This window comes from Macaca nemestrina, chromosome 8 (genome assembly GCF_043159975.1).
Source record: "Macaca nemestrina isolate mMacNem1 chromosome 8, mMacNem.hap1, whole genome shotgun sequence".
Lineage (NCBI taxonomy): Eukaryota > Metazoa > Chordata > Mammalia > Primates > Cercopithecidae > Macaca > Macaca nemestrina.
The window spans coordinates 10,751,762-10,772,581 of NC_092132.1; the positions used below are offsets into that span (position 1 = coordinate 10,751,762).

General features: G+C 44.6%; 1 protein-coding gene across 16 annotated transcripts in view; it reads left to right on the plus strand.

Moving 5' to 3' along the window:
* The window catches only part of LOC105467301 (zinc finger and AT-hook domain containing), a 344,890-nt gene that overhangs the window by 269,357 nt on the left and 54,713 nt on the right, over positions 1-20,820 (plus strand). For all 16 annotated transcript variants that reach the window (XR_011606714.1, XM_011716760.3, XM_011716759.3 and 13 more), the window contains one exon: positions 16,369-16,507. Coding sequence is in view for 15 of the 16 variants with exons in the window: in XM_011716760.3 (XP_011715062.2) it covers positions 16,369-16,507 (139 nt within the window). In the remaining variant the exon portion in view is untranslated. The remainder of the gene's footprint in view (positions 1-16,368; positions 16,508-20,820) is intronic.

Sequence of the window (20,820 nt, forward strand, 5' to 3'; positions counted from 1 at the left end):
TCACCAGATACCCTGTAAACATCACCATTACTTTGAAATCTTTAGTACAAACTTCTTTACATGCTAACATGAGCCCATGAAAATCTGCTTCCCCCTCGCTCCTTGGTCCGAGGGCCTCTTCCTTTCGGGCGTGTGTCTCTTCATGTCTCTTGGCTTCTGCCTCTGTGTTTCTTTCCCCTTGTCTGTCTCCTGTGACTGTCTGTGGGTCACGGGGGTCTGGGTGTGGTTGTTTGGGTCAGGTGGAGTGCACCGGTCCCGCACATTGTCCTGTGTACACATGGTTCACATTCCCACTGAGCTCAGGCTGGAGAAGATGATGAGCATTCTAGGTGCAAATGTTCTTTAGGAATTTTCCTTATGAGCATCACCATGTATCTTGTAATTTACAGTCTTGTTCCTTTATTATGAATATGCATTTTTTCTCAAGTTGCCCGCTGCCCAGTCTAGGGGTGCAGATCTTTGGCCATTGGCCTGGTGATCAATATTCTTCTTGCTTCAGGGTGGGGAGCCTTCATGTGGCCGTGCTGCAATGACTCTCAGGCACTGAGCAGCCTCTGGGGATAAACTCATATTTCTATGAAACATTTCCATCTGTCAGCCTGTGTCATCATCCAGAACATTCTGGAAGAGTCACAAGCTTTACTGGGTGACCCTGGGTAGATAATGGGCCTTGGGGTTCAGAAATTCAATGTGATGGAATTCCTCCGAGTGGAAAAGAAGTTTATCGTGGGCACAGTTAACATGCAATAGCGAGGTGAGTCCGGCAGTCAGCCAATCACGTTTTTGTTTTCGTGTGTTCCATTCTGAGTCTCTAGTGCCCAGTGCTCCACTGGCTATGGTGGAACCCAGCAGTAGCAGAAGACATGGCTTTTGGCCTAAGGAAGCTCAGCCTACCTGGGAGACAAGATAGACCCTCCCTGGAAGAGGCCGTCAGTCAGTGTTTTCCATGCTGTGCTCTCTAGAACACTAGTTCCCTGGGATGTCGGCAGGTGTTAGGTGGTAGAGACACAGTACATAGTGATTTTCAGTCTCATTTTGGCTGGAGAAGTCCCTCTCCTATTTTTCCCAAAGTGCCTGCCAGCACTTAAACAGACTTTGGGAAACACGAGAACCCAGAAGTAGAGAAGATAGTATAATGAACCCCATGTATGTCTGTCACTTTAGTGGTTTCTGGTCACACTCAGAGTTAAAGCAGAAATCCTACAGGTGGCCACAAGCACCTGCTCTGCCTGGCCCCTGGTTCCTGCGCTGCCTTGCCCCCCACCCTCCGTTGCAGATGTGGCGCGTCCCACTCCATCTCCACGCTTGGTTGCACCTGCTCTTCCCACTTCTCATTCTGCTTTTCTCCCAGGTAGCCACACGGTGCTTCTTTCACCTCCTTCAGGTCTTGGCTCAAATGCTTTATTTTGATGTGTTTAACAGCATCAGTGGGTTATATATTTACTTGTTCATGATGTTAGAATGTAAATTCTTTGAAGCCCTTTGTTTAGTTTTTATACTACTCCCAGCATCTATGCAGTGCTTAATAAATACTTGCTGAATGAACAAATCAGTAAATGAATAGGTTCTGTAGAAATTTAGTGTGATAGATTTATCATGGGCAACTTCCAGGTGGAGGTGGGACTGAGCTCCTTCAAGGGCTTGGAGCCACAAGGGCACAGCGTTCAACAGATCCTCTGTTACTGGGCCATGCCTGGTCCTTTACTCCGTTCTGTGGCTTTGAACTCTCAGTTCTTCCCTCTTCTCACAGTTGCCAGAGGCCTCTTGAGGTTAATACAAGATAAAACATGTGTAAGTGCTTTAGAAAGGAGGTGCTCAGCCCAGGATAACCAAGCATGGTCCCAAGGCTCATGGGATTCTTCACACTCGCCAGATGCAGTGAGCCAGGCCCTGGAGGATGCTGAAGGATCACAGCAGAGGTTCACTGCAGCCCACCAGGAGCCCTCCTCTTAGCAAAGAGCCGGTTTACTATCTGTAAGTGTATTGTTGTCTTATGTTGAGCACAGCAAACCTAGCTTCATTATTGTGTTATGTTCAAGAAGCCTCGATGGAGATTCCTGTAAGAGGGAGTGTGTGTGATCTGTTTCTGGTGTGTTCTTTGGAAATCTGTGCAAATGCAGTCACAGTCAATCTTCACTGCTGCAGTGGTGTTAACTCTGACCTGCAGTGTTTGGTAGTTCTGTGGGCAGTTTAGATGGGGGTCTGTACAGAGCCAGGTCCTGAGGCGGGAATAGAGAGGGAAGGGGAAGAAATGGTGAGAAGGTTATGCTACTAGAACTTTGGGAGCTGGAATTGCTACTGTGAAAACAGCACCATCTTGTTGATGCTGTGATTTGAAATGCAAATTCATCTGCAAAACTGAAAATACAGTATAAAAGCAAAAGTTGCAGAAATCATCCATCTGATCCATTAGCAGGAGAGATTATTGCTGAGGTGGAGCTTGTTTGTGGTGAGCCTTGGTGATCAGTGCCCCAGCGGCCAAGGAGACTGGGGTGTGAACATTAGGATCCGACAGACCTTAGCTAGAACACTGGTTTGGCTGGTGACTAACTGCATGACCTGCAGCAAGCCACTTAACTTCCCAGGGCCTTGTCAGCAAGAAGAGGATGTTAATATCTCCATCTTTACCCTAGGCGACTGAGGCATCTAATAAACACTCAGTGATAGCTGTCATTATCTGTTGCGAATTTGGGGTCCCCTCCTTAAGCTCGTCTTCCTCTATTGCTGCAAATGTAAACAGGAAGTGTTGAAACTCCAAATGCAAGTTAAAGGAATACCAGTTAAAGGAATACCGTTGGTTCTTTTCCTTTACTTGAGGCAGTTTCCACTGTTCTTTGTGTAAACTGTCAGTGGTAATAATTTGATGAACATCTCCATGCAGACTGCTCTGTATACATTATCTCCATTCCTTGCAATTAAAGGAGCAAACATTCTCAAAGTTGCAGAGCTGTTAGGCAGTAGAGCTAGATTGAGGTCTGACTCCAGAAACCCCTGCCAATTAGGGGTTGTGAGAAGTGTCCCAGGCCACAGACCTCTCCACTGTACATGGTGGGGAATATTTGTCGGAAGCATCTGTTCTGGCTGTTTTTTTTCCCCAGAAATAAAAGGAGGTAAGACTGAAGAAGCTATCACTTCATCCTTTATGGGCTCAGATTAGATAAAATTGCTTTATAAGTCTCAGAAGTAACTGAATTAAGTCTGAATTCAAAGTTCTCAAGAACTTGGTATCCCGCCCTCCCCCAGCCCAGCTACACACTTCTCAGGGTGACTTGGTGCTAGCTTGCATTTTAGGGGATTGATGGCCACTCCAGACATTAATGAAAAAGAACTTCATCTTCCTGTCGCATTTCCTCAGCTACAGAAGTGCTGTCGTAAATCTTACAGGTGTCCTACCACCAAAACCCCTCGGGAAGCACTTGCATGATCAAGACCGTCTCTCCACCTGGGTAACTTGATAAAAGCTTGGCAGTGCCAGAGTTATAGTTAATATTTCCTCTAGGCCTGTCACTGGGTCTTTAGAGAGAAATTCCTACTAAGCCTCCCTTTTGGAATATGTTATAGTTTCAGTGCAGTTTTCATCACACAGATGAAAGAAAATAAACCTAAAAATCACTCTGCATGTGCCGCGATAAGTGGTGTTGTCATCAGTGTTATTAATGTTAGTAATAACTACCAGTTGGATGCTATGTATCATTCTAGGCATTTAATGTAAGTTCTGTATAATCCTCATAAAAACCTTGTGAAGGGGACCTCTGTTGCCTATTTACCCATTTGGCCATACATTTCTTTTTACTGTCTTTCTTTCTTTACTTTTCTTATTGTGAAATAGAATGTATGTCCAGAATAGTACATATGACATGAAGATGTGGTGTGATGAATAATTATAAGGTGAACACTTGCATAGCTGCTGCCCAGAAATAGACCATTACCGGACACCCTCCTGCAGGATGTTCCTGAGACCACCCTTTCTCTGTCCCAAAAGTCACCACTTCCCGACTTCAATGACAATTATTAGGTTGGTACAAAAGTAATTGTGGTTTTTGCCAGTAAAACACATGCTAAAGCACCTTGTTTAGAGATGTATACATGGATGGCATTATTTTTAATGGCAAAAACCGTAATTACTTTTGCATCAACCTAATACTTTTTTATTTCATTATAGTTTTGCCAACCATGTATGCATATCTAAACCACATCTAAGTAATTTTTTTAAATTACTTTTTCTAGGGACAGAGTCTCGCTGTGTTGCCCAGGCTGGTCTTGAACTCCTGGGCTCCAGGGATCCTCTCACCTTGGCCCCCTGACTAGCTGGGACTACAAGGAGGACATGTGCCCCACTTCTAGCTAATTAAAAAAAATTTTTTTTGTTAGAGACAGAGTCTCAGTATGTTGCCCAGGCTGGTCTTGAACTCCTGGGCTTAACCATTTCTCCCACCTCAGCCTCCCGAAGTGTTGGGATTACAGGTGTGAGCCACTGCACCTGGCCTTGTATATTTGTTTTGAAGTTTGCTTCTTTACTCAGAGTTATATTGGTCAGACTGACCAGTTCTCACGTATAACCCTAGTTCACTCATTTCTTTGCAGCACATATGCCATTGTGTGAAATATGACTCCCCCATGTGAACCTAGCATGATGTTATTATTCATTTAATTGCAGTGAATAATTGGGTTCTTTCTGTTTTGTTGCTTTTACGAGCTCAACTGCTCTGGACTCATGACACATGTGTTCTGGTATGCTTGTCCACCAGTTTCTTCAAGATACATACACCCACAGAGGACTTGCAGGCCATGGGATATGCACAGCTTCAGCTTTGCTAGGTGATGCTCAATTGTTTTCCAAAGTGGTTGCACCAGTTTGCAGCAGCATGCATTAGCCTCTCTTGGTCCATATCTTGGTGTGAACTTTCCGTGTTGCCAGTCTGGTAGCTGTGCAGTGACCTTCTATGTGGTTTTACTTTTATCTTCATGATTGTTAATGAGGTTGGGCCCCTTTTCATATGTTTTTTAGCTGCTTGGATTTCTTTACTTTCTTTTACTCTCCTTCCCTCCCTCCTCCACCTTTTTTTCTAGTAAAGTATCTGTTCAGCTAGTTTTTCATTGTTCTATTGGGAGATTTTGTTGTTTTCTTACTTGTCTTCAGGAATTCTTTCTCTCTCTTAAGTGTGGGTCATTTTTGGTTATATGTGAGGGATACAGTTTATCCTTATTTGGCTTTACTTCACTTTCTTTGTGATGTCTCTTAAAGTTCTTAAATTTAATGTTGTTTTTCTTAAAAAAAAATTGTAACCAGATTTTTAGCTTTTTTCTTTTGTTGTTGTTGTTGTTGTTAGGAGGGTTTGCTGGACTAACTGCACATGAATCGTTAACAGAAAGGGGCAGGCAATCTTCCTTTCTCTTTTAGCCACATAGCTGTATTTGAGCGTCTGCCTGTGCTGGGCACTGCACTGGCTGCCAGGGGAGCATAGGTGAGCGGGTTCTGATGTAGTCTGTACTCTCAAAGGATTTGCAGCCTGTGGAGGGTGGACGTGGAGAGGCAGGTGGCAGTTACACCATAGCAGGATTCGTACCACAGCTTTACCAGGTGTTGGGGGACAGATGAGAAGAAGAACTTACATCTTCCTGGGAGAGTTAGACAAAATTTCAGGGTGAAGGTGGGGCAAGTAAAGAGCAAGCTGAGGCTCGTGAAGAATGGATGGGGGCCTAGCTGATGAACTTTCCCACTCTCAGTACCACAAGACAATGGGTCGACATTTTTAGTAACTTGGGGATAAAGAAAATGTTGAACTCATCAAGTTTGGCTCAAATCTGTGAAGCATAATAACATTGTCTTCTTTCAAAGCGTAAGAGGGGGCATTGTTTTAAGTGAGGAGGTGGGTATTTATACAGTGTCATCCATGATTTATGCTTTGGAGATCTAAGGCTTGATGCGTTGCTTGGAATGAGTGGGTCAGCGTTGAATCCAGTGTGATCAACTTGTTCATTCAGACAAGTTTGGCTGATTTTCACTGTCAGTGGCATGTTTCACTAGATAACCATAGCCCCTTCTCACTTTGGTGTCATCTAGTATTAGAATCAATAGATTCTTTCTCGAGGGTATTGAGGGGAAGATACACAGAGCCTGACCCAAGGAACTCAGTAGAATAGAGCAATATCAGAAGGACAGAAGTGGATGCCTGCACACAACAGTTGAGAGATCCACTAAGGGGCAGGAATTTCCTGTGTGCTGAAGTTGTTCTGAAAGTTAGTGAAGTAGAGAAAGCAGGTGGGGAGTGTTCTTAACGAAAAAGGAATGGCTTGCAAGCAGGAGTGGCAGTTGCAGGAGTGAGATGGTTTGGAGCAAGCTCCTGCACATCTCCCAGTGTGCCTGGCTGACTATCACAGAGAGGTGTGGCAGGTCATCTGGGGATTTGTACATGACCCCATCTCTTCTTCTGTGCAGGAATTGCATATGCCTGGCTGAGTGTCACAGAGAGGTGTGGGCAGGTTATTTGGGGCTTGGTACATGCTCTCCTTCCACTGCCCCCCCGCCCTCACTTCTGTACAATATCTGCATGTACTTGGCTCACTATTACAGAGAGATGTGGACAGGTCATCTGGGGCTCTCCACAGGCTCTGGCAGACCTTGAAGGCTCTGAGCAGGGGGCTGATAAAGACACTTGTTGTGTGAGATCATGTCCTGTGCAGCAACATGGATCAAGCTGGAGGCCATTATCCTAAGTGAATTAGTGCAAGAACACAAAACCAAATACCACATATTGTCACTTATACGTGGGTACTTAGTACACGTGGACACAAAGAAGGGGACAGTACACACTGGGGCCTGCTTGAGGCTGGTGGGAGGAGGATGAGGATTGAAAAACTACCTGTTGGGTATTATGCTAATTACGGTAACAAAATTATCTGTACACCAAACCTCTGTGACATGCATTTACCCATGTGACAAATCTGCACATGTACCCCTTAAGCCTAAAATAAAAGTTAGAAAGAAAAGAAAGACACTTGTTGTAGAGAGAATGGCAGGATCAAGACTAGGATAAGAAGGGCAGTTTGGAGACTTTGGTCCAGGACCCAGCTGCCTGAGGGAAATCTGCTGATGGGGTGATGGGGTGTTCTGGATAGAGAGAGAGTGAGAATGCAAATGAGAAAGGAGCCGTATGGTTCGAGTCCATTGACCGAAGATGACCATGGAGAGGGATGTGGTCAGAGAAGTGGGCAGGTCTGGATCAGGCAAGCCTTGTAGAGAAGAAAGTTACCAGCTGGCCTGGCCTTCAAGGTCCTGGCATCTGGGAGGGAGAAGGTAAGATGTAAACATTCAGGACCTCTAGTAGATGGTGGTGAACAAGGTAAGAGGATTTAGTGGAATGCCTGTGAGTGTGGTGCCAGCCACCTCCAGTTCGTAACATATTGCTTGGCATGTAGTAGATGCTCAGCAGATACTTTATTTATGAGTAAAGATAAGAGATCTTTTTGGAAAGAAATGGCAGCATGATTTGACATTTAAGTTTTATGTGAGGTGATGACATATTTTGCCTATTTTTCTTATCTCTCAGTGGATCATCGTTGATGGATCCTGTGATTGTCATTCCTCAAACTCAGACACTGGCATTAATTTCTCCATTCTCTTCCTCTCCCTCTCTCTCTCTTTTCTTTCCTTTTTTCTTTCTTCCTTTCCTCATCTCTTTTTTTGTGTGTGTCTTTTTACTTGTGGTAAATGAAGATTAACTGATGATTGGCTTGTATTAGTCCATTTTCTGTTGCTTATAACATAATACTTGAAACCGGGTAATTTATAAAGAAAAGGAATTTATTTCTCACAGTTCTGGAGGCTGTGAAGTTCAGGGTCAAGGGGCTGCATCTGGTTGAGAGCCTTCTTGCTGGTGGGGACTCTGCAGAGTCCCAAGGCAGTGCAGGATATCTCATGGTGAGGGGGCTGAGTGTGTTCGTGTGCTAGTGCATGTCCCCTTCCTCTTCTTAATAAAGCCACCAATTCCTTTCCCATGACAACTCATTAATCCGTCAATCCTTGAATGGGTAAATCCATGCATAAGGACAGAGCCCTCATAATTCAGTCACATCTTAAATGCCCAAACTCTCAATACCCCTCAATACTCCATAATATTAAATTTCAGCATGAGTTCTGGAGGGAAAAATATTCAAACTATATGCATGACTGTCTCCAAATCTGAAGTCCAAGATTTCCCTTAAGGTCACATGAGGAAGCCCTGACAGAGCCTGCTGTCCTGGCCAGCTCATGGAACCCAGTGCCCGGAGTCCTGCTGGACCTGCGAGAACTGGCCCCTCTCCCCTCTGGTGCCAGTGGGCAGGGCCACTTGATCCATGGAACGCTGAGCACATTTTCATGAGCCTAAAAAATGACCCCAAACTACAGGAAAACTACAAAATCAAGATGAACAAATGCCTACAGGCCAAAGTTTAACTTAACTGATGGTTAAATATAGTTCATAAAAACTTTATGACACTTGAAGTCTATTTTTTAGGTTAGAGTTTTTTCACTTTTTCAGAATTTCCCAGTCCGCTAGATGGCCATTGAGGAATAACGGCATATGAGAGTGACGGTTAGTGTTTCTAAGTGACTTAACATGCAATATTATGGAAGTATTTTTACTTATATTTACAGGAGTGAGTCCAGGGCAGTTGATGTATGAGTGGGTGCAGTTTAATTGGGTCATGGTGATGTAGGTGGGACTTTTTGTAGCCTTTGAAGGTGGTGGAGGGACTCTGTGCCTCCGTGCGCGGGCAGGCAGCCTCCTACACAGGGTCCCAGGCCATATGAAGAGAAGAGCTTCTCTAGAAGGGAAGGGAATGTCCTTGTCATAGGGAAAATTGAGAGGACACCCACCAGGAGGTTTCTTGGAGCCTCAGATGACCACATTAGATAGGGGAATAAAAATGTGGGAACATTTTAAAAGAGAACATTTAAAAGAGATAGAGCCAGTAAAACCAGCCAATCCTGAGGGCTGAGATGATGTGTGAGAGGGAGGAGATGGAGCTCCAGACTCCAGACTCCCCTGATCCTCTCACCTACTGTCTGTCCTCTCTTGTCCTTCTTCCAAGCCCATCTCCTTTTGGCTGCCTGCCCCTGCACCCCAGGGCGCTCTTCCAATCCTGCTTCTCTTCTCACTTTATACACTCTCTTTCTATGGCTGCGTTCAGTCTTAGGGCATCTGCTAGTTTCCTGTGCTAATACGCTAATGAACTGATTAAAGACCACAGTAGTGAGGCCTATGGTGTTTTTTGATTCTCAAAGCACAGTCGTGCTCTGTTTTTGGTGCCCCATCTAAACTCCATCAGGTAGGCAGGAAAGGTTTGCTGTCCCATTTCACAGATACGGAATCAAAAGCAGTGGAGGTGTAATGACTTGGCGAGGGTGACTCCACTGTTAGTGGTGGGCCTAACGCCTGACCCTCTTCTCCTGCTCCCGGTTCATTCATGCTGCCGCACTCCGTTCTTCTACCCTTGCTTGACATAGAATGCAATCATGTCCTTGAGAAGGTCCTTCTGTGTTGTAAAGGTGTCCGCATTCTAATAACACCACTTCTGTCTATCAGCAGTGTATAAATAGTCTTGTACCAACCAGTCCACTTCATGTAGGTCATAACCATTACATGGCCTTTTTCTGCATTTGAATCCAAATTTTCTGATACCAGATGGGTGGCTAGTCTCCTTCTGTATGTCTGTCTCTGTCTGTATCTTGATTACTACACCAGCCAGGTTGTTAAACTAAGGTTGAAATAGTGATGTATGGCCCCAGGTTTCACACACTAGTGTCATCGAGCACTTTCTGTTTTGCCTTTATTCTTCTTCACCCTCTCCAAGGTAGGCCTGTCAACAAAGGGGCGGATTCACATCTGATCTTTGAGCCTTTTGATATATGTGCCACCTTAATACCATACTTGGTTGCACAAATTAGACTGCAAAAACCTTACCTGATGACAGCCTTCTTGCTTGCTGTGAATAGGAGCCAACCGAGCAACTCCTCGTTTTACCAAAAAGCCATCCTCTACATTGCAGTCAGTTGCCAATGTCATGACCTTGCACATTACCTCATCACCAGCTTCTCATCTGCTTTACAACGTTCCTCTAGGTCTGTTCCTTGATGCCGATGGGAAATGCGATCACTTTAATGTAGTTAGAGGTTTTTAGATGTCTTCTAATCAGGCTTTTCAGAACCCAGTTTCACGTGTGAGATATGATTCCCTGTCCTCTTCTATTCTCTTTCTTTTTGTTTAAAGAACCAAAACAGCAAATTCTCAAATTATGAAAATGTGTATTTTACCAGCTTTTTATTTTTAAGAGGCAATAGGGTCTCACTCTGTCACCCAGACTTTTACTATGGTGGTGACATCTTGCTTGACATAAAAATAAGGACTTAAAGAATTTCAGCTTTAACAAATCTTCACTGTACCTTTTTTTAATCTTCTTTTTTTTTTTTTTTTTTGGCGACAGGGTCTCATTTTGTCATCCAGGCTGGAACACAGGGGCGCAATCTGGGCTCACTGTGACCTCTGCCTCCCAGATTCGAGCAATTCTCGTGCCTCAGCCCCACAAATAGCTGGGACTACAGGCATGTATCACCACGCCTGGCTAATTTTTGTATTTTTAGTAGAGAACAGGTTTCGCCATGTTACCCAGGCCAGTCTTGAACTCCTGACCCCAAGTGATCCGCCCACCTCAGCCTCCCAAAGTGCTGGGATTGCAGGCGTGAGTCACTGTGCCTGGCCCAATGTACCTTTTGAGAAAGATTTTTTTTTTTGATGCCACCTTTTGGAAAAAGGAACATGACCCAGCCTGTGCTCCTCATCTTTTCTCCTTGACTTGCTGAAGCCTGACTTTTGCCTGTCTCATGCTGCTGAACCTCTTCTTGGTAGGTTACCGGTGCCACCCCCTGATTGCCAGGTCCAGTGGACACAGGGGAGGCCCCTTCCTGTTGGATTTCTTAGAGCACTCAGCTCCATTATCCTCCTCTACCTGGAGGACCTTATTCCTCAGATCCCATGATTCCAGACTCCCCTGATCCCCACACCTGCTATCCTCTGTCATCCCTCTTCCAAGTCCACCTTCTTTTGCCTGCCTGCTCCTGTGTTCCAGGATGCTGTTCCAATCCTGCTTCTCTTCTCACTTGATATACTCTTTCCATGGCCACACTCAGTCTTAGGACCTCTGCTAGTTGCCTGTCCTCTGATCTGTGTTTGCAGCCCAGAGCTGTCCTCTGAGTTCTAGACCCACCCTGTGGGATGTTCAGAGTTCTAGGAATACATCCTCTCCCTCCCATTATCCATATAACTTCCTTTTTGCTGGTGGCCTTCCTTGCCTTCTGCCATCCATGCTGGAAGCTTGGGAGTCATCCTAGAGGCTCCATCTCTTCCCTCTCACACATCATCCCAGCCGTGAGGTCTGGCTGATTTTACCTTCTTCATCTCTCTTAAATGTTGTCTTCTTTTTCCATATTTTTATTCCCCTGCCTCATTTTAGGCCTTTAGTATCTCTCGTCCATGCCACTGCAGTTAACTGGATAATTGATTCCCTGCCTCCAGTCTTGTTCCTTTCAAGGTCCATTTTCCATTTAACTTCCAAGTATCCAGAGTGATATTTCAAAATGGGAAGTTGGCCATTGTCCCGCCTGACACCTCCCAGGGGCTCCCATTGCCTAACATGACTTTCCTGACCCAGCACACAGCACACTGTGTTGACCTGGCTGGCATTGACCCTCGTCATCTCCTCTGCCCAGTCCTTGCCTCATAGTGATAGCCCAGTAACTGCCCACATCTCTCCCGGTCAACCATGGGGTTCCTTGGTCTAGAGGTTGATACTTAGATCTGGGCCACCTTATGTCCAGGAGACCCAAGAATACCAACCTGTGCCCCTCTCAGTTGGAGTTTTAGGGGGATATATGCTAGGGGAAAAAATGGCCAGTGGAAAACCAGATAATCTCTTTATTGTTGGCTGGGCCTGGGGCCCCATATCTGATGCAAATCAAGTAGCCAGGCTAGGAGACCGTGAAACTTTGGCAAGTCTCTAAACCATTCTGTGTCTCAGTTTCCTTACCTGTAAAAATGAGGATAATCATTGCACGTACCGTATGAGTTTGATGTAAGACTTATAGGAATTAATCCATGCAAAACATTTAGAGCTATCTGGCATATAGTAGCTATCAGTGAAAATGAGAGAAATCAGTAATATTTATCATGTTAGATCTCATTACTTTGGTTAAGAACTTATGTGCAACATTGAATAATAGCTATGCTGATGGGCTCCCTGTCTTGCTTTTTGGACCACGATAAGAACTTCGATGTTGCGTTCCAAATGAGCTATGGAGCCAACTTATATCTTCCTCCCAACTCTAGGCTGGATTCTGTCCTGAAAGCTCTGAATAAATAATTTCCCTTTTGAGATCTAGTGTCATTTGTTGTTTGCGAGTTTCTGACTTAGAAACCAAGTTCTATGATTTAGTTTTCCCAGATAGCGTTTAATCTTTGGAGTTGATATTTAAGTCCCCAAACGTGTATATATTTAGGGAATCACAAATCTGCCTCATTCACCATGTATCCCTGGGGGTCAGAGGACAGTCAGAGGTCAGTAAATATATGCTCCATAAATGAAACCTTGAGACTTGCAGTATTGATAAGGCAGCAGGCTTTATGTCTGGCAGTGGCTTACCGATGCTGTTCCCTCCCTCTGCCTGTCTCCTCCCCTGCGTCAGCCCCAGGAGAATTCTCTGCTGGCCTGTGGCAGTGCCTCACATATCAGATCTTGTTTTGCTTGAAGAGCCTAGATGGGGCTCAGTTCCCACACTTCGGGAGAGAAGATCCCCAGCAGAAAATGGGTGGTAATGGACTTCATGTAGAGGTTCTAATGGATATGAAGGATAGAAGCAAGACCAATGAAGGAAAGGGACTGGGAGGTTTATCTTCCTAACTCCCCCTGCACTGTTCAGCAGTGAAAAGACTGCCGGGGCATGTTTTGAACCCCGTGCATCAAAGCAGAGACTAAGTAGACAGCAGACTGCTGGAGAGGCTGCAGAAGGAAGGCTTCCATGGGGAGAAGATTTCTCCAAGTCAAGTGTTTCTTTCAACTCTCAGAATTGAAAATTTTGATAGAAATTGCTAGCTCAGAGACTGAATCCTCATTTGGGCTCTCACGTACATTTTTTGCCAATATGCTCACATTCTGGCAATTTTTCTTCTCATTAGCAATTCTGCCAATGGATGGGCATGGGGAAGAAAAGGAGCTGAACTCACAGGAAGCTGTTTATCTGCTTTGCTGCAAGAAGGGTGAAATTGGCTCTCGAGTCTGAAGCTAGGTTTGCAGGACCATTTCTTATTTTCATCACCCTTTTTCTTCCTGCGTTTTATGCCCACTGACTGCCCGATGCTGGCGATATAGCATTTTCACTTTTTGATTTCTGTGTAAATGCTAACATTCCAAAAATAATATCTGCATGCTGTTTGCTTATTTAGAGATGAAAGCACTTGAAAATGGTTTAACTTTTATTTTAGCTTTGCAGTAATCATATATTAGAATTTTAGACCTTTTGTTCTCTATGCACTAGATAGATGAGAAAGCCAGACAAATTTTGCCTTTGTTCCAGGTCCTTTTGTTTAGTAAATGCTCTGGGCCAAACTCCAAGGATTCTTTACCCGAGGGACTTAATGTAGAAACACAGCACGTACGGTGCGGCACAGAGCATCTGGTAACCAGAGTGTGAGCCTTGGTGTAGGGCGAAGTCCCTGAGGAATGTTTTAGAGCTGGTTGACCAACCAGATTAACTGCCCTGTATCTTTCCAAGAATGGCCCTTCTGGGGATGGCAGTATTCCCTTTATAGGCTGGGAGGGTCTCCTTCTCTGTGCTGGAGAGAGAGAGAGGAGGACAGGGGCGCTCTGGAAAAGCTTCCCAGGAAGGTTGGACAAGACTCCGTGATCAGTTGAACAGTAAGAAAGAAGGAAAAATGAAAAGATGGCTGTGGGTTTCTGTCTTTGATGACTAACTGATTTTGCAGAAAGATACGAGTCCAAAGTTTAAGGGGCCTATAGAACGTCCCTGCGGAGATACCTGGAAGGCAGTTGAAAATTCCCATCTATGGTTCGGGAGAGAGGACCCAACAAAACATATAGATCCACCAATCAGCAATGCAAAAATGATAATTGGAATCAGAGCAGAAGAACAAATCCAGCCCAAGGCCAGCACCTTAGAAAGATCCAGCATTTGACATTAAGTCTGTGTTGCAGATCCCATAAATAAGTCTAGAAAGCTGAGCCATGGCAGAACCTGGTGACAGTGGCATGACGATGTCACACCTGCCACAGTGGGATAGGGCAACCAGCCTAAGGAGATGGGATGGAGGAGCATGAGGTCTGAGCAGAAGGCACCCCCAGGAGTTGCTTGCTAGGAGATGGCAGAGGCCTGAGAAAGGGAGGTGACAGCATGAAGGCTGAAGGGGGAACAGCTCTTGGAGCAGGTGGTGGGCAAGGGGTCTACGAGGAAGGAGTATGACTTAAGCAGGGGGTGAGGTGGAAGATTTTCCTCTTCATTTTCTTCTTTTCCTCCCTCCTCTCTCTCTCTCTTTCTCTGTCTCCCTCTCTCCCTCTCCCCCTCTCCCTTTCCCTCTCTCTCTCTCTCTCTTTCTCTGTCTCCCTCTATCCTTCTCCCCCTCTCCCTTTCCCTCTCTCTTTCTCTCCCTTCTCTCCCTCTCCCCCTGCCTTTCCTTTTCTCCCCTCTCTCCCTCTGTCCCTTCTCTCTCTCCCCCTCTCTCCTCCTCCCCTTCTCCCTCTCTCCCATCTGCCTCTATGGGAAGACTGCATCACAGTTTTATACTTGAAGGGAAGAAACGTTGAAAGAGGGACTGATCTAAGCTTCAAAGATGAGAGGACATTTTCTCTACTGTTGGTGTACTTCACATTCAGACATTTCTGTTGCTGGTTTAGCTCTTATAGGTAACAGTGATGAAAAAATTGATGAATTGGACAGTCAAGGAGTAAAGGTATTGTTTGAGGTCTTAATAGATGCAGTGGTACATCAGCTTCCAGATGCCCGGTAAGAATTGTGATAGAATTGCTGATAAAATCAGTAAGAAATGCTTTGCACGGCATTTTAGGTATCACTTGATATGATACCATTTAATTCTCACAACAACCTTATGACATGGGCATGATCCTCATTTGCCTCATGTAAAGATCCATGCTAAGAGAAGTTTCACGACTTGCCTGAGGTTCTATCATTGGTCAAGGCCAGAGGTGTGGCTGGACTTGCTCCATCTGAGTCCCCTGCACCAGGCAGAGTGCTGCTCCCATTTTGGCTGCTGCATGCTCTTCTGCTCCTCCTGGGCTAGAAGGCTGCTGGGTCATCAGACAGGCCCGAATGACCCTGGAGCACTGTCAGAATCATACAGCATGTGGATTACAGGGGCATGCTGGCAGCTCCTGACCAGGGGCCGTGGCATGGAATTTAACAGTGATGGAGATGCGCCTCCATTGAGCAGCCAAAGGCCAGGTCTCATTGAGCTTCCCCAGGGGCCCAGCAGGTGCCTCTTTCCCCAGCCTCACTGTTTATGCAGCCTCCAAGGCATTGTGCCAGGGGAAAGACAAGGCTGCATGACTCATTCGTGGCCTCATCCCAAAAGTGCCTTGTCTTGACCAGGTGGGCGTGAGAAATAGATTTTACCTGCTAGACTTCTCTAATGGTTGACACTTGTGTATGCCGGTGCTTGCAGGCAAATACTGCGGAGGAATTGATTTAGCTAAAGAAGCAAATACAGTGACGCATCACTGAATAGCAGGGATACGTTCTGAGAAATGCGTCCTTAAGCAAACTCTTAGTTGTAGAACATCATAGAATGGACTTACACAGATGTAGAAGGTATAGCCTACCTGCGCTTGCAGGCTGTATGGTAGAACCTACTGCTGTGACCGCTGTTGTATATGCAGTCTGAGGTTGAGTGAAACGTCATTATGTGACTCCTGACTGTAGATCAGGGAACTAACTGTAATGAGAGCTACTTTTAATGTCATTCGCTTAAAAAAATGATAGATTACTATATTGCTTTTTTGGTCGTCTTCTTGAACAAAAACTAAATTCTGAGGTGGATGAAAACAGAAAAGAAGTAACAAAAGCAAATTCATTCAGTAGAGACAGCTCCTCCTCTGAGGCACCTTGTCCTGGTCCCTTGGTTGGTCACTGCAGAGTCAGGTCTCAGCATTCTTGCCTTAGTGGTTTTCCCTAGAACATATCACAGGTGATGGGGTCTGCTCATTTTAGACCTTCTGGGTGTCAGATGCTCATCAGGTGGGAGCAGCAGCGAAGGCAGACATCTGGGGCCCACCTTCTCTAACGCCTCCTCATTGTCCCCACAGCCTTTCCGCTGTGCCCACTGCCATTACTCCTGCAACATATCTGGCTCTCTGAAGCGGCACTACAACAGGAAGCACCCCAACGAGGAGTACGCCAACGTGGGCACTGGGGAGCTGGCGGCGGAGGTGCTCATCCAGCAAGGTAGGCAAGGGGCCAGCAAGCTGGGGCCCTGCCTGCTTCCTTGTATACCAAGTCCCCCAGTGGGAAGAGCTGCTGACATCCTGCAGTTCAGTTCTCACACCTAAATGTGCCAGTGATGTTCGTTCTTCCTTGTCATCATTGTTGTCATCATCATCCTTATCATTGTCAGCATTACCTCCTGCCTGGTTAGTATTATAACAACCTTAGTGGAAGTCTAAAATGACAAGTGAAAATTCACCCACAGATTCTACTACCCTCAGCAATGCTTATTTGTCAGCATTGCCTTCCATTCTTCGTCGGTGCATAAAGTTCGCAGAGATGAAAGTTCAGTTGTCTTTCTTTACTTCACATTAACAGGAACGTTTTGTTTTTCTTTGGTACATTGTCTTCCTAATTATGACTTCTAAGGGCTTTTTGTAATTCAATATTGAATAGAAACACTGACAATTCTGTTATTGAACATTGTGGGGTTTTTAGATTTTTTCTTTCTTTGCAGTTATAACTAATGCTATTGTAGGCATATTTATAGGTGAACTTTTTCGGATTATCTAAAAATATTTATTGAGTAAGCTTGTTACTTATTCATCCTGAAAAGAAAAAAAGGCATTCTAGAACATTTAAACTGATGAGAATTGATGAAAGCCTCTTTTCATTTTAAATTATTACAACTTTGTGGGGTTTTTTGTTGTTTTATTTCAATAAATAATCACATTCCCACTTGAGAGGGCTTAGCTTATGTGTTGTTACCATACAGAGAATTCTGTTGTATTTATATCTGCACTTCAATAATTCAGCTAAAAACTGATTGCAGCACACTGTTTACTGCTCCTCTTTCCTAAGTCCTGTGACTATTTGAAGCTGAAGACAGATTTAGAAATCTGCCCCCAGTAAACAGAGATGTGGAATTGTAGACTGCTGCAGCTGGGGAGGCTTGGAGTTTTGTTTCAGCGTGAAGCTCCGCTCGCCGTAATAGCCATGAAATGCATCTTAATGTAAAACAAATGAATTGACTATATCCTTCAGCACTTTCAGTGACAGGGCTGATGCACGGAAATAGATGAGCAGCACAGAAGACTCAGGATAATTTTAAAGCCATCCATCTGGGGGTAATGGTGAGCTTGCATCTTCGTTTTCCTAATGGCAGTTTTATGGAACTGGGGAGCAGGATATGCTGTGGGAAGGGCCCTGGCTCCAATCTGCATTCTTCTTTTTTAGCTGCGCCATCTTGGGCAAGCTCTCAGGCCCTTCACCTGTAGAATGGAGTTCACAGCAGTCATCTTCCACGATGGTGGAGAGGATTAAATGAAAAAACACGTGCATGCAGTACATGTTCAGTCCTTGCTTTTGTATATTTTTTTCTGAACATATCTAGGACTTGTGGAGCCATCACATTATTTTTTATGACCCATGCCAGTGCCCCATGTCCAGGAATTACAGAGGGGAGAATAGATTGGCTTACAGCCCCAGTAAATAACTGGAGTTGCAGGTTAGGGATTCTTTTTCACATCCTTCACACTCTTGGTTTGGATTGCCAGGAAATAGATGTATACTGTGGCTGTTGGGACAGGCGTGAGGATCTGAGTGATGATACCATCATTGCCCTGTGCTTCCAAACTTTCATCATTGCCTTGCGAAAAATGTGCTGAGGTTGAACTGTTTCATGCCCTAAGTTTCCAGTTAACTTCCTAAGACTCTCTGTAATCAGTCGTTATTCCCTGACAGGAGCAGGGTTTTATGTTTTATCTTTGCAGGGGTGCTTTTGGTTCCTCTTTCAGAGATACACATACACACGCACACACACACAGATATATATTCACAGTTGTTCCTAGGCATCCATGGGGGATTGGTTCCAGGACCCTCTGCAGATACCACAATCCACAGATGGCTCAAGTCCATTATATAAAATGGCATGGTGTTTGGATATAGCCTACACACATCCTCCTATGTACTTTAAATCATCTCCAGATTACTTATAATAACTTATACAATGTAAATGCTATGTGAGTAGTTATTATAGTTTGGTTTTTAATTTATATTATTTTTGATTTTTGTATTGTTATTTTTTATTTATTTTTCCTGAATATTTTCAATCTGCAGTTGGTTGAACCCATGGATATGGAGGGCCATCTGTACATATATATAGATGTATTATTTGCATATGCAAATACACTTGTATGCATATGTATGTATATATGTTTATCCCCCCCATTCCCTTCAAGGGCCACGTTGAAGGAGACAACCCCGTGTCTCTCGACTCTTAAAGAGACGTTGCGCCGCTGTGCTCTGGCAGGAGAACAGTCTCTGAAATCAGATGGCTGGTGGAGTATGAACACAGTTTAGAAATCTCAGAAGCGCAATGTTCACGTTGTTTTTATGTCTGGGAGAGCGGAGCAGAATGAAAGGAGAACATGAAACCAGATTCAATTACTGTTTGGAAATGTTGAATTGTTTGGAACCACTGCAATTTTTCATTTTCTTTTGATTAATTTCAAGTAACTCTCTCCATCCCCATTTGGTTTTATTTTCCTCTTCTACTCCCCCAAAAATATCTTTATACTTTATGATTTCATGTTTTGATATAGAGGAAGATGTCTTAAAATAACATCATAAAAAACACAAATAACATGTATTTTTCTCAGAAGGATTTTACAGTCTCCTTTAAACCACGTGCAGGGATCCCTTGTGTATCAGCTGTATTAAACGGTGTGACACTGTGATATGTGCAGCTATTGATTCCTAGGAAAGACCCTCCTGCCTGCCATGCCACAAGGATCCCGGGATTCCAGGGAGGGGTTCAGTGCACAGCGCTGCAGAGGAGGTCAGGAGAATGGCCTAAAAGGAGCCGAGAGTTCCCACATCAGACACTTCTGTTCTTTGCAGGTTTCTAAAGGAAGGCACTATGGCATTCTCCATGGAGTTTGGGTGGTTTACTGTGTGTTCCCAAAGCTTGCTGGGAAGGATGGCTGCATAGGCTCTTCCCAAGTAGGAGGGAGGGGAAACCTGACTTGTAGAATTTGCCAATTTCTGTCGTGTAAATATTTCTACCATGGCCAAGTTTAAGCTGCTAACATGATGTCACTCAACATGGAGCTGGGGGACGTGTGCACATTTGGCTTACGAGCTTGCGTATCTTGGCTCCCACGTACCTTTCACCCTGAGAGCACTGGGTGACATTGCCAGGTCTCTGCCACCAGGGCCTGTCTGGATGCACTGATCCCTCAGAACTCGGATACTTTGTAGTAATTAAGGTAGTACTGAGCACTATGTAAATATTGTACTCCTGGCTTATATTTTATGTGCATCTGATGCTTTGAAGACAGATTCCTCTTAGCCATCACTTATTCATTAATATGGATTTGAGGCATTCTCTCACACAAATGCACATTTCATGCTGTTTAAGGAAGAAATACTTGTATTGCTTCAGTGGGCCTGCCCCTTTCCTCCCCTTAAAATACACCTGATTAAACTAGCTCAAGAACTGGTTCAGTAAATCACAGGCTGTGAGAGACATCAGATACTTTGGTGCTAAGCTTTACGAAATCTTTTGCTCACTCCTAGAGCATGTAGCAGGGTGAAAATGGGGTTTAGCGGGCTTTCCAATGGCTTCCAAGCCGTCCCTCAAGTCTTTCTAGAGACTTGGAGTGAACACAGGCTTGGGAGTCAGATGGACCTGGGCTGGGATTTCTGATCACTGTGGACCTTGGGCCAGGTACTTAACCTCTCTGAATCTTGGTTTATATACCTCCATAGCAGTTGCAAAGATTAGATGTCATTCTCTAAGATTCCCAGAGAGTGCCAACAGTAAGTTCTTGATGAATGGCTCAAATCCACTCTTACGTTTATCCACATATTTCTACTTTGAGCCTGTATCTCCCAAGCGCCTACAGTGGGCCTGGCACCATGCTAGACACTGGGACTTGGTGTCAAACAAGGCAGTCATTGTTGGTATTATTGTTATTCCTGCCCAGGTTGGGGACCAGGGCTAGGCAGCTCCCACCAGAACTCCGTATTCTAATTATAGCAGAAGGAATACATCCCCTTCAGCTGTGGCCTGGAGCAGAGTTAGCTGCTTCTCCCAGGGTACTGTGTCCCCCAGTTTTAGAGAGTCATTGAAGTGTAAGGGTGGGTAACTGGAGCAAGAGAAAGCAGTAAGAGGAGAAGTGTTGAGAAGTCTTAGTATTTGGCATCTGCTAAAATCTTTATGTTACTTCGAAGTGCTATATTAGAAAAATGTAAATATGTATGCATGCGTACCTTGGATGTATGTTCATATATGAGTTTTTTACACCAGATTCAGGGAAAATAGCATAGCA